The sequence below is a fragment of the Schistocerca piceifrons genome, chromosome 8 (genome assembly GCF_021461385.2).
Source record: "Schistocerca piceifrons isolate TAMUIC-IGC-003096 chromosome 8, iqSchPice1.1, whole genome shotgun sequence".
Taxonomy (NCBI): Eukaryota; Metazoa; Arthropoda; class Insecta; order Orthoptera; family Acrididae; genus Schistocerca; species Schistocerca piceifrons.
Window position 1 is genome coordinate 40,250,723 of NC_060145.1, and position 13,751 is coordinate 40,264,473.

At 41.9% G+C, this 13,751-nt stretch overlaps 1 protein-coding gene across 1 annotated transcript in view; it reads left to right on the forward strand.

Annotated features, from left to right (window-relative positions):
• Nucleotides 1-13,751, forward strand: part of LOC124711735 (2-oxoglutarate dehydrogenase, mitochondrial-like) — a 178,774-nt gene that overhangs the window by 61,480 nt on the left and 103,543 nt on the right. Inside the window, exons 3-4 of the mRNA XM_047241947.1 lie at nt 1,262-1,364; nt 9,924-10,179. Coding sequence (XP_047097903.1) covers nt 1,262-1,364; nt 9,924-10,179 — 359 coding nt within the window. The remainder of the gene's footprint in view (nt 1-1,261; nt 1,365-9,923; nt 10,180-13,751) is intronic.

Consider the following 13,751-nt stretch of genomic DNA (forward strand, 5'->3'; position numbering starts at 1 on the left):
TAAATTATTGTTCGTGTTGCAGGCCGAGGTATCAAAGTAGGAAGGCATGTGCTGATGCTGAACCGAGGCAGGCACAGGTGTGGCCGGATGCTGAGGAGGTTGACCTGTGAACGAAGCAGTTCTGGCCATGTGGCAGGTATCCGCGAAGCACAGCATGGATTGCGGTATAGCAAATCGTTGTCCTGGTGGTGGTAGGTTGTCCAATGAAGCATTTGCAGAAATCGGCATTGGTCCCACACTGCACGGAGATCCGTAAGGGGTAACTGCACAGTTGATGAGGGAGGGCACATGTGGTGGGAACAAAGGCGTTTGATAGCCGGAGTCATGCACACTCCTAACCTCACTAATTGTTGCAGGCTCAAAAACGTCCGGCGAAATCGGCGTAATCGTCGAGTGAGAGACATCATGTTGCAGTCCTGGCAGGTGTACATTGTCCGCAACACGATGCATGTCGATCACAAAATCCGGCATTAGGCGCTGGGCCAAAGTCATTGTTTGAATGCTGTGTCGATGTAATACATGCAAAAATAACTGACGCGGAGGTCGCGGACACAGTAAAATGGCGGAAAGCGGAAGACGTTACAACTTGGGGTCACCAGTGAGGAGGAAGTTTGGGTCGGTTACACCAAACAACACTCCCATTTTGCAGTAGTTCATTTATTCACCTAAACACATAAAAGGCTTACAGAGAACTGACATGGCGGAACTGCAAAAAGATAATGTTTAGCTTAGTTCAAAGATGATGCTCAGATCGGTGCTGGTGTCGACCTCATCGGCACTACAAGTGCATTAATCTGATACATTCACTAAGCAGCTGATACATGAACACTCCACTTCTGTCGCCAATTACAAAGAAACCTCTACTGCCAAGTCTATTGGGTGATTACAATAGTCAACAGTTGCATAAAATTTCTGCATGGAAACTTACAGAAAACTTGAAGTTTGTGATCAAGCGTACCCACAGTTTTGCAAGACCTGCAGATATAGGTGACAGATCATTTCTGTAGATTTTCATGCTTTGAGTTTGTTAGGGTTGACATTTTGTTAAAGATTGCTATATTCATTTAATTTTTTCAAGTATTTACAATTATTTGTTGTTTATAAGATCTGAAAATTCTAAGTGCTGATTTTTAAGCGTTAGGACTGAAGTATGTGGCCATTCTCAAAATTTCTTACTAGATGGGGTGATTTGATGGCCAATTTTAAGTATTTGATAAGTAATGTCTTCAGTGGTTTTCTGCCCTCCACATTGTGTTACCAGATTCGAGGTCATCACATCGCCAAGCTGGATCCCCTGGAAATCTCAAGTGCAGACCTGGATGACAAAACTCCTCCAGAATTGCTGTACAGCCACTACAGCTTTGGTAAGATAATGGAATGTTATGGAGTTTAGGATTTTGCTTCAGCAAAGTATTATTCTCTAATATATATTTGTATTTTATTGTAATTGCTAACATTCTTCCATAAAAATAGGCTATTGTACATTTGAATTAAGCCTATATGAGCTACGTTTTGACAGTATTTCTTTCTTTCCTCTAGCAGACACTCTCCCTATCTTCTATGAGGGTTGACTGAAAAGCAACGCCTCCACCTCCGTAACTCTTCAACAGTTGGCAGAATTGGTATGCAGCAGTACTGGCTTGTTTTGTAGCCTCTTCTCTATAGCTCCAGTTTTCAGGAAGCTTTAGCATTGAATGGTTGTGTTATTACAGTGTAAAGTATGGAACCCTGTGCAGACGGTCAATCAATGTGCACTCATTGAATTCTTGACAGCAGAAGGTGTCACCCCAAAGGAGATTCATCAGAGAAAGAAAGCAGTTTATGGTGATTGTGTTGATGTGAGTACTGTGCGTTTAAAGCTGCAGTTTAAAGATGTTGGGGTGGGAACATCTGACCCGTGTGACAGACAAAGACTTGGACGTCGTGTGACAGCAACAACTGAGTTTCACAAGCAAAATGTTGACAGATTGATTCAGGATGATCGTCGTATCACTCAGAGAGAAACTGCAAGCACAATCGGCATTTCACAAGAATGTGTGTGTCACATTATTGCTTTGCTTGGCTATTGGAAGATCTGTGCACGATGGGTACCCTGGATGCTAACTCCTGAAATTATGACCCAGAGACGAAACGCCAGTCTATGGAGTATCGACACAAAGACTCGCCCCAGAAAAAGAAATTCAAGACACAGCCCTCAGCTGGAAAAGTAATGGCCACAGTATTCTGGGATGCAGATGGTTTTATCCATGTTGATTTCCTTGATTGTGGAAGAACAATAAATTCAGTGTGTTGTATCACAATGCTGCGAACTCTAAAACAACGACTAACAAGGGTCCGAAAGGAAAAGGGAAATGTTTTCCTGCAGCATGACAATGTCAAACCACACACTTCATGTGTCACCACAGCAGAACTTCAGAGACTGAATCTCACCACTGTACAGCATCCTCCATACAGTCCAGATTTAGCACTGTCTGACTTTCATCTGTTCCCTATAATGAAAGACGATCTACAGGGACATCATTATGCTGCTGATGATGACATTGAGGGAACTGTGAGACTGTGGTTGCAGAAACAGAGTGTTGACTTCTTGTGTGACAGATTCAGAAAACTCGTTCATCGTTGGCAGAAATGTATCCAATTTGCTGATGATTGTGGAAAAGTGAATATTGGTAACTAAAGATCACATTCTAAGTAATTATGTCTGCATTTGATTTATTAAAATGTTCCCACGCAAACCCAATTACCGAAGGTGGAGGCATTACCTTTCATTCAACCCTCATAGGTTATTGTTTCATTCTGAATCCATGGTATTAGTGTACAATCTGAGCTGTAGGATACAACTTGCTGTAGGTCCTTTGGGCATTTTTAAAAATGTTTCATTTTTTCTGTGGAGTTGTGGAGCTTGTGAGGGCCTTTAATTGATTAGTTTGTTCCACATATATGTCCTTAGGAAATAGATCTTCTGTTTCAAACTGGTGATATTCTTGAATTTGTTTCTGTACTGTTATTCATTACATTGTAGGCACTCTTGTCCATAAACCATTGTGTTGCACAAACTTTTTCTCAATGTTATGCACTCCCATTTAATCAACAGTCTTGACTGGCCACTTTGTGCCATAGCCAAGATCTGTGAGCCATATAAAAGAGTTATTTTTTGTTGTGTTGAAAATTTGAGTTTTAAAATTGGCTGTGTATTTTGTATGATGTGGCTTTTTGCAACAGACTGACTATCAAAATAAGGTTTTTTCCCACTGTTGTTAAAAATTAGTCACTGAGTAATTAAATGTACATGACCTTCATAGAGGAAGGCAGACGATCCATGTAAGCAGTTCCCAGAAATACAGGATCTTACAAAAAGGTACGGCCAAACTTTCAGGAAACATTCCTCACATACAAATAAAGAAAAGATGTTATGTGGACATGTGTCCGGAAATGCTTAATTTCCATGTTAGAGCTCATTTTAGTTTCGTCAGTATGTACTGTACTTCCTCGATTCACTGCCAGTTGGCCCAATTGAAGGAAGATAATGTTGACTTCGGTGCTTGCGTTGACATGCGACTCATTCCTCTACAGTACTGGCATCAAGCACATCAGTACGTAGCGTTAGTAGGTTAGTGTTCATCACAAACGTGGTTTTGCAGTCAGTGCAATGTTTGCAAATGCGGAGTTGGCAGATGCCCATTTGATGTATGGATTAGCATGGGGCAATAGCCATGGCGCGGTACGTTTGTATCGAGACAGATTTCCAGAATGAAGGTGTCCCGACAGGAGGACGTTTGAAGCAATTGATCGGCGTCTTAGGGAGCACGGGACATTCCAGCCTATGACTCGTGACTGGGGAAGACCTAGAACAATGAGGACACCTGCAATGGACGAGGCAATTCTTCGTGCAGTTGACGATAACCCTAATGTCAGCGTCAGAGAAGTTGCTGCTGTACAAGGTAACGTTGACCACGTCACTGTATGGAGAGTGCTACGGGAGAACTAGTTGTTTCCATACCATGTACAGCGTGTGCAGGCACTATCAGCAGCTGATTGGCCTCCACGGGTACACTTCTGCGAATGGTTCATCCAACAATGTGTCAATCCTCATTTCAGTGAAAATGTTCTCTTTACAGATGAGGCTTCATTCCAACGCGATCAAATTGTAAATTTTCACAATCAACATGTGTGGGCTGACGAGAAACTGCACGCAATTGTGCAATCACGCATCAACACAGATTTTCTGTGAATGTTTTGGCTGGCATTGTTGGTGATGTCTTGATTGTGCCCCATGTTCTTCCACCTACTCTCATTGGAGCACGTTATCATGATTTCATATGGGATACTCCGCCTGTGCTGCTAGAACATGTGCCTTTACAAGTACAACACAACACATGGTTCATGCACGCTGGAGCTCCTGCACATTTCAGTCGAAGTGTTCGTACGCTTCTCGACAACAGATTCGGTGACCGATGCATTGGTAGAGGCGGACCAATTCCATGGCCTCCACGCTCTCCTGACCTCAACCCTCTTGACTTTCATTTATGGGGGCATTTGAAAGCTCTTGTCTACGCAACCCCGGTACCAAATGTAGAAACTCTTCGTGCTCGTATTGTGGATGGCTGTGATACAATATGCCATTCTCCAGGGCTGCATCAGTGCATCAGGGATTCCATGCGATGGAGGGTGGATGCATGTATCTTCACTAACGGAGGACATTTTGAACATTTCCTGTAACAAAATGTTTGAAGTCACGCTGGTACGTTCTGTTGCTGTGTGTTTCCATTCCATGATTAATGTGATTTGAAGAGAAGTAATAAAATGAGCTCTAACATGGAAAGTAAGTGTTTCCGGACACGTGTCCACATAACATATTTTCTTTCTTTGTGTGTGAGGAATGTTTCCTGAAAGTTTGGCCGTACCTTTTTGTAACACCCTGTATAAATATTTGTCACAGTCTTTTTGTTCAAAAAATTAAATGGACAGAATATGCTGTGTAACTGCAGAAGTGCATACAAACTCTCTTTTCTTTTTAAAAAACGAGATAAGCATTCATGATCATCAAGCCACTACATTAATAGAATTATGTGATATACATTATTCGTGTGTGTGTGTGTGTGTGTGTGTGTGTGTGTGTGTGTGTGCGTGCGTGCGTGCGTGTGCGTGTGCGTGTGTGTGTCAGTCAGCCAGTATCATACAAGTTTTTTTCTGCCAGAATAAGTAAATGAGGAACAAAATAAGGATGATGAGAATGAAACTTTTACTCTGCAACAGATTAAAACTGTGTGCTGGACCAAGACTTGATCTCGGGAACTTTATCTTTTGTGCCTGGAATAGGTATAGGTCCCACGTTTGTCCCAATCCAGCACACAGTTTTAATCTACCAGGAAGTTTGAAATGAGGTTAGGTTTGAACAGGGCACTATCCCACCATTTTCAGCATTCCATCACACATTTCAGAGGAGTTGCAGATCCTTGGGTTGATGTTGTTGTAGAAACACTGAATTGTACTATAAGTTAAATAAATAAATATTTTTTGGCTTCCAGTAAGGTAAAGGTTTTCAGATTTGATGTCATTTTGGAAGCTCAGTTGTCAGTTTTATTGCTTATTTACTCAAGCAGCTTCTTACTCAGCCATATGAGGCTGAGTGGACCCCACTCCAGACTTTTCCACCATAGAAATATCTGAAGTTGTTAATGGGAAGAAAATCTAGGATCCAAGCATTAGCAGACAGTAATGCTAACTACAAGATGCTTGAGGTAATTTGTATGATGAAAATAACTGATAATAATGATTGCTGCATTCTTTAAGAATTCTTATTGAACCAACCACGGGACTTCATTGTCAACTGATGCAGACAACTTCCTGTGAGACTCGTCTTGATGGAAACAACAGGATTTAATGTGGCCATGCTACTTCAGAAGCACATAAAAGAAGTGATGCAAATAAAGTCATTAGTTTGTGAGCAGTGGAAGGGCACTTCTCAGTGTGTTCTAACTCTGAAATAGACTTTTGTGGCCCGTGGGTTACCTGGCTAGTCATATCTGCTTGAATGTTGTGGGAAAAGTCAAATTTCTTGGATTTGGGGTTCTGTGTAGGAGTTATTATTCCTATTTAGTGGCTCAGACCATTAGGTTATGATCAGTGGAAAAATAAGAAAATATCTTGATGAAAACATTTTAGGCAATAGCCTATTCTTACGTTATGACAAAAATTTTGAAGAAAATTGGTCCTCCTCAAACATCTTAAGGACAAGCTAATGCATTGTTTGGGCAACAAATAAATTCACCCAAATTCCTGCCAACAATCATTCAAAGGCTTCAGTACAAATAACAGATTTACTTCCCAGTACATTAGAATCTACTGATTAGCTGTAATCTAAGTTTAATGCCTTAACAATAGTGAAAAGAGGTTCTTTAAACACTGTTTGTTAGATGGTTGAACTTTGTAGAAGAAATAGTTAATTCTGTTGGGAGAGTTTTGCTCACATAATGAATACTTTCTGCATTGACATCATACTTCATCAACTGATGGGCTCGGTGACATTTTATTTCATGCTGCAAGGGATTTACTTATGCGAATGGTTCACCACTACATTCTGCTGATGTGTTAGACATAGCACCATTTCATGGGTAGTGTATGTTGGAGGCAGTTCTGAATAGAACTCAGATGTATTTTTCAGTAGAGCACGCATATATGAAGCAAATCTCGCAAGTTTTTTTTGGTTAATGAAAATAATTCTTACAACCTTTAATCACATGGTTGTGAAATGAGGACTGTTTCCTGGAAATCAGTAACATTATTTTATGCAAGTTCAAAGGTTCACTTTGATTGTGTTAGACTTTTTGGTTTTTTGTGTTATTGCATATCTTGATGATAAGGCAAATTGTGGCCCTTACCGTATTTTAGATACGTACGTAAATAGTATGAATTGAACAATGAAAAATCCAGGATGGAATGTTACAATATTATAGGTGCCAATGCTGAGTCACAGATAGGCACAACAAAAATATTTTCACACTTAAAGCTTTCAGCCAATGACCTTTGTCAACAGTAAACACATACACACGCACACGCACACACACACTCACACTCACGCAAACACAACTCTCACAACCGACTGCATTCTCAGGCGACTGAAACCACACTGCAAGCAACAGCACCAGTACATGATGGAGTGGCAACTTGGTGGGGGCAAGGAGAGAAATAAATATTTCTCCCCTGCCTGCTGCCCAACCTGCAGCACTTCACTGTCAGCCATCCTCACCATACTATCCCTACCCCTCCCCGCCCCAGCCTCCTCCTTTCCCCCACCCCAGTTGCCACTCTTGTCATGCACTGGTACTACTGCTCACAGTGTGGTTTCAGTTGCCTGAGACTGCAGTTGTGTGTGTGAGTTGCGTTTACGTTTGCGCGCACGCGCGCACGTGTGCGTGTGCGTGTGCGTGTGCGTGGTGTGCGTGTGCATGTGTGTGTGTGTGTGAAAATCTTTTTGTTGTGACTATCTGCAACTCAGCATCTCTGCTATATGGTGAGTAATAGTATGAATCACATTTAGATGTAGGCATGTAATATACTGTAAGATTATTATGTGTGTTTATACCAATTTCTGTGTTTATTATATTTGTACAAATTTGTATTAAAGGGATTTATTGTAATTTAAAAATTTTATATAGCTTTGCATGAACCATATTAATGACTTCAGTGTTGCACACTAATAAATTGGACATCATCTATTTATCACTAATTAATGTTGAAAGCAATTGATGCCTTAGGAAAACAGTCATAATTTGCTGTAGTCCATGGGAAACCTATATGTAGTACATTAAATTGTGGTTCAAAACTGTCACCTCAATTTAAATCTCTCTTTCTCTCTCTCTCTCTCTCTCTCTCTCTTTCTCTCTATCTCCCCCCGTCCCCCCTTTCCTGCCTCCCTCTCTCTCTCTCCTGGCCCCCTCTCTCTCTCTCCTGCCCCCCCTCTCTCTCTCCTGCCCCCCTCTCTCTCTCCTGCCCCTTCTCTCTCTCTCCTGCCCCTTCTCTCTCTCTCCTGCCCCTTCTCTCTCTCTCCTGCCCCCTCTCTCTCCTGCCCCCTCTCTCTCCTGCCCCTTCTCTCTCCTGCGCCCCCTCACTCTCTCTCCTGCGCCCCCTCACTCTCTCTCCTGCCCCCCCTCACTCTCCCTCCTGCCCCCCCTCACTCTCTCTCCTGCCCCCCCTCACTCTCTCTCCTGCCCCGCCTCACTCTCTCTCCTGCCCCCTCTTTCTCCTGCCCCCCTCTCTCTATCCTGCCCCCTCTCTCTCCTGCCACCCTCTCTCTCTCCTGCCCCCCTCTCTCTCTCCTGCCCCATCTCTCTCCTGCCCCCCCTCTCTCCTGCCCCCCCTCTCTCTCTCCTGCTCCCCTCTCTCTCTCCTGCTCCCCCCTCTCTCTCCTGCCCCCCTCTCTCTCTCCTGCCCCCCTCTCTCTCCTGTCCCCCTCTCTCTCCTGCCCCCCTCTCTCTCCTGCCCCCCTCTCTCTCCTGCCCCCCTCTCTCTCTTCTGCCCCCCCTCTCTCTCCTGCCCCCCCTCTCTCTCTCCTGCCTCCCCTCACTCTCTCTCCTGCCCCCCTCACTCTCTCTCCTGCCCCCCTCACTCTCTCTCCTGCCCCCCTCACTCTCTCTCCTGCCCCCCTCACTCTCTCTCCTGCCCCCCTCTCTGTCCTGCCCCCCCTCTCTCTCTCTCTCTCTTGCCCCCCCCCCTCTCTCTCTTGCCCCCTATCTCTCTCTCACTTGCCCCCCATCTCTCTTGCCCCCCCCCTCTCTCTCTCTTGCCCCCCCCCCTCTCTCTCTCTCTCTCTCTCTCTCTCTCTCTCTCTCTCTCTCTCTCTCTCTCTCTCTCTCTTGCCCCCCCCCCCCCCGACTCTCTCTCTCTCTCTGCCTCGCCCCCTCACCAGATAATTATGGAGCACATTTTCCTTGTTTTGGGGATATATGAGTTAATATTGACTTGCAATTTTTAAATCATGGTAATCTGCAGCTGACTTTCATTACCAGTTGCTTCCAGCAGTTCTTTTGTCTTTGATTTTGAAATTTTTGTATTGTAATGTGTTGTTTAGGAAAGAAAGAAAGAACTGCTTAATCTCAAGATCTGCAGTGTGGTGTCAATGAAAGAAAGCATTTACAAAGGTCAATTAAGAAATGCAGGCCAGAGTGGCCGTGCGGTTCTAGGCACTACAGTCTGGAGTCGAACGACCGCTACGGTCGCAGGTTCGAATCCTGCCTTGGGCATGGATGTGTGTGATGTCCTTAGGTTAGTTAGGTTTAATTAGTTCTAAGTTCTAGGCGACTGATGACCTCAGAAGTTTAGTCGCATAGTGCTCAGAGCCATTTGAGCCATCAATTAAGAATGACTCCTCCGTACATCATTTCCTTCCATCATTACACGTCTTGCCTGTAGCAATTTTCTCAATAACTAGATAATTTAAATACATACTTGTGCAGTACTGTTATAAAATCTTGATGAAATCATTGGTGTTCAGTTGCTTTTAATATTGTGTGAAAATAGCTCAGAAATGTAGCATGAAGGTTATTATGGAACTGGCATGGCTTGGGTTTGCAAACACATGGATGATATCATGTTATAAGTTTCAGACTTTATCTTGCTGTTGGATATGGTACAGTTCTGCTTCAAAATACACTTTCCAGTACATACAAACAACATTTTATTTAGTTGTTTAGTTGTTTAGACTTTTTTAACCATCAAATAACAGTTGCTACATCTTGTGATAAGTGTAAAACAGATTAAAAAAGTTGTATGAGAGCCATGAAATATGATGGTGAGGTTGAAAGTGGTGAACATTAAATATGTGATAATGAACACTGTGAATATTAAATTTAAGTGTAGTCTCAAGATAACACTGAATTTGTTTCTTTGTAACACCAATCATCAAAGTGACTGATTTTGTGCAGAGGAGGCTGACATGGACCGCATTTTCAAGTTGCCAGCAACTACATTCATAGGTGGCAAGGAGAAAGCTCTTCCTTTGCGGGAAATTCTGAGGAGACTTGAAAACACTTACTGCCACCACATAGGTGCGGAATTCATGTTCATAAATTCCTTGGAGCAGTGCAACTGGATACGTCAAAAATTGGAAACACCTGGAGTGATGGAAATAACAAATGATGAAAAGAGGCTTATACTTGCAAGACTGACACGAGCAACTGGGTTAGTAAACAGTTTACAATTTTTTTTATCTTTTTTATAGAAATAGGAACTTTCATGTACAAACTGCCAATTCGCATATTAAAACTGAAATGTTGTGCAATTGAAAGGTCACCTGTAACTGAAGAAGGGAATAATATAACAACAGAAAGAGGAGGAGGAGGAGCAACAGTGGCAACAGCAGCAGCTGCTGTTGCAGGATCTGAAACAGGACAGCATTTACCGTATTTACTCGAATCTAAGCCACACTCGAATCTAAGCCGCACCTGAAAAATGAGACTCGAAATAAAGGAAAAAAAAAATTTCCCGAATCTAAGCCGCACCTGAAATTTGAGACTCCAAATTCAAGGGGAGAGAAAAGTTTTAGGCCGCACCTCCAAATCGAAACAAAGTTGCTCCATTGTAATATGAGACACAATTTAGGTCGAATGAAAGACGATACAGCTACAGTAGTTTGGTTCGAGTCGTAAGCTTATCAGTTAAGCTTTACCAGGTAGCCATTGCAATTCGTCAGGCGCTCCGTCCGTATTTATACGGGTACCCTTCCTTTTTCACGTGCTTCATCTGGTTTGAATTGATTGCTTATTTTGCTTAGATCTGATAAGTGCCGTTTTCTTTGTTATGGGTGTTTATGTCACTCTAAGATGAAAATGCATTACTGTACTGTGTAATGCATTGTTTGTCGCATTTTGATAGTGCGTGTTTACGGCCTGTCGCCGCTCGCGGCATGACTTGCTTTTGTGCGCGCTACCGCCGTTTAAAAAAAAAAAGAGGAATCGTCTCATTAGCGAAACAATGGCAAGAGACTGCTATTTGTTGTTACTTACACTGCTGCTTTCTTTGATAATGATCAAAAAGAACCAAATGCGTATGATAGAACATGTTCTGAACGAGAATTTTCCTCCGTTTGAAAATCTTTGCGGCCGCTTCTTTAGTACATCAAATTCTGCACAGAAATTAGTCATCTTACATTTAAAATCTAGTCAGTTGCCATGCTTCATTTCTGACTGTATCACTATTAGGCATAAGAATAATACGAATATAAACATGACACGATACATATATTCTTCCGCGTTTGCTGTTGTCTCACTCTAGTTTCGTAGTTTATTACGCAGACAGGATTTAAATGAGATAGCAGCAAACACGAAAGAATACATGGCAAAATGTTTATATTCGTATTATTCTTATGGTGAAGAGAATACTGCATGTGATTCACATTTCATCAGGTTCCTATTAGCAACCATCTCTTCTCACAGGTAGGAAAAAACTCGGAACGTAGAGTTGGCCATATTGACAAACATCCCCAACAGTCTTGCCAGTCGGATTTTCATAGTACATTGAAATTCTGCTACATTCGAAGATGAACAATATGGAATTTGTATTTACTTCGTTGGATAATGTATGAAAATGCAGTGGTCGAAACTCGTGGCGGAGAAAAAAAAAAGCTCGTCTTCTACCTTTTTTTTTAAATGTATTTACTGATGCAGAGGTTTTGGCGCCAGTATTTATCTTTGTGCCTACAAAGCATGCTTGTGTAGCGCTACATATATTCGATGGCAGAAGTTAGTTGTGGCGGCAGCTATCAACATTTTTCAGAACTTCCGCTTGCATTGCACTCGATTCTAAGCCGCAGGCGGGTTTTTGGATTACAAAAACCGGAAAAAAAGTGCGGCTTAGATTCGAGTAAATACGGTAGTCGTGTTGATTCACATGAGTTGAGAGCTCATTGGTAGTTCAATCCCACATGATGTATTGGGGATAATACCTGTCTATCCATATTTACATGCATTCTCTGCAGGCCGTTGGACAATACATGACTGAATCGTATGAGTATTACAGATTTCCTTTCGTATTCCACTTTCATACTGAGCAAGGGAAAAGGCCATTTATATACATCTGTATGTTCCTGAAGGTCTCCTATATTATTCTCTTTAGCCCTACACAAGATATCTGATGGTTGCTCAGTCTTCTCCGAAAACAGATGCTCCAAATTTACCAACAGGGTTTCACGTAAACTGACATCTTTCTTCCAAGATGTACTACAGAGACCAAAGGTAGGACTGAGGAGTTGGCATCTAAGGAGGGTAGCTTTTATGAATGATAGGCAATGATTTAGGTAAAAGCTCACTATAATTCAGTACTTGGGTATGAAGGATGTGCTTGAAGAAGGTGAACAGCCTACCATCAGCTTGGGTTGTAGCAGAATTTTAGGAGCAGAAGAATGTTGCATGTGGTCACAACAGAGTCTAAAGGCAGAGAGAGAGTTAAGACTGGAATCTGTGCTCTGCTTGCATCCTCTTGAGTGACACCGTCCCGTAAATAGACACAACTTCTAACATGAGAGAAGGAAAAACATTTTACAATTCAGTGTCAGTAATAAATAGTTACCAACCCCTCCAAAGGGGTGGATGCCTGTACAGTCATTAATTTCACAGGTCTGGTGGCTCACAGTGTCTGCAAAAGAACACCAGACACCTGCTCGGAAAGGTGGGTTGCCCTGATAGAGGACTTCAAGCTATGGGGGGTGCACCATATAGTGAGAGAGTTTATTTTGGAAATGACATTATTTCATCAGCAATTAACATTTCAGTTTTTGACTTTTTAACTTTTAAATTTCAGTTAATAGACTTACATATTATACTGGCTACTTCTAGCAATACTGATACAATAAACTTTCAGTTTTGCTCTCTACCTGTGGTTGTGGATTATCCCTTGAAATTAAAACGTCTTCTCTCCTGTTACTGTACCAGTGTTCCGTGACAATTTTTAGCCAAGGCTCTCAAAATACATAGTTAAATTGTATAGCACAAGACTGCAAACCAAGTGACAGACAAGAAATGAATGTCAGCTTCAGTTATCACTCACAACTCTTTGTATAGAAAACATACAATCTCAAAGCTCACACAGTAAACTCTAGAATATTGTCCTAGGCTACCTGGGCAGCAACATAATGCTGTACCTATTAGTGAGTAGGGGAATTCTCACATTGTACTTGGCACTTGGTAGTCTACAATCACTAAACAGAGAAGAAATCGAAGTTTTTGTCCGCAGACATACCACTCAATTACCAAATTTATCAGGAAACATTCATATTGTAACAATAAACATTAACACACAAATAGACAATTTAATCTTATGTCTAAGTGTGATGTTACGTGTCCTTGTCAGATGGTTTTTATTCATAAGTTCTGGCCAGTTGGAGTTCAAGTAAAACACTGGTGAAAGACAACTATTGTGTAAGTAAGAACAGAAGAAGACTGACACACTTCATTCAATTTTGACAACAGTATATTTACAACAGAAGAACATAACTTAAAAAGTTTTTGTACAATCTGTCATGTTGTACCTTTAGAGGAAGTGCAAAATACCATCGAGGTTATGGAATCTCAGTAATACCTCCTCAATTGATGCTCAAGTATGCAAGATCTGTTGGATGATGGTGTTTGGTTTGTGGGATGCTCATCTGCATGGTTATCAGCATCTGTACAAAGTCCCAGTTTTTCTACAGTCCAATTATTACACAATCCAAATTAGCCATGGTCACAGATGATGATGATGATGATGATGATGATGAT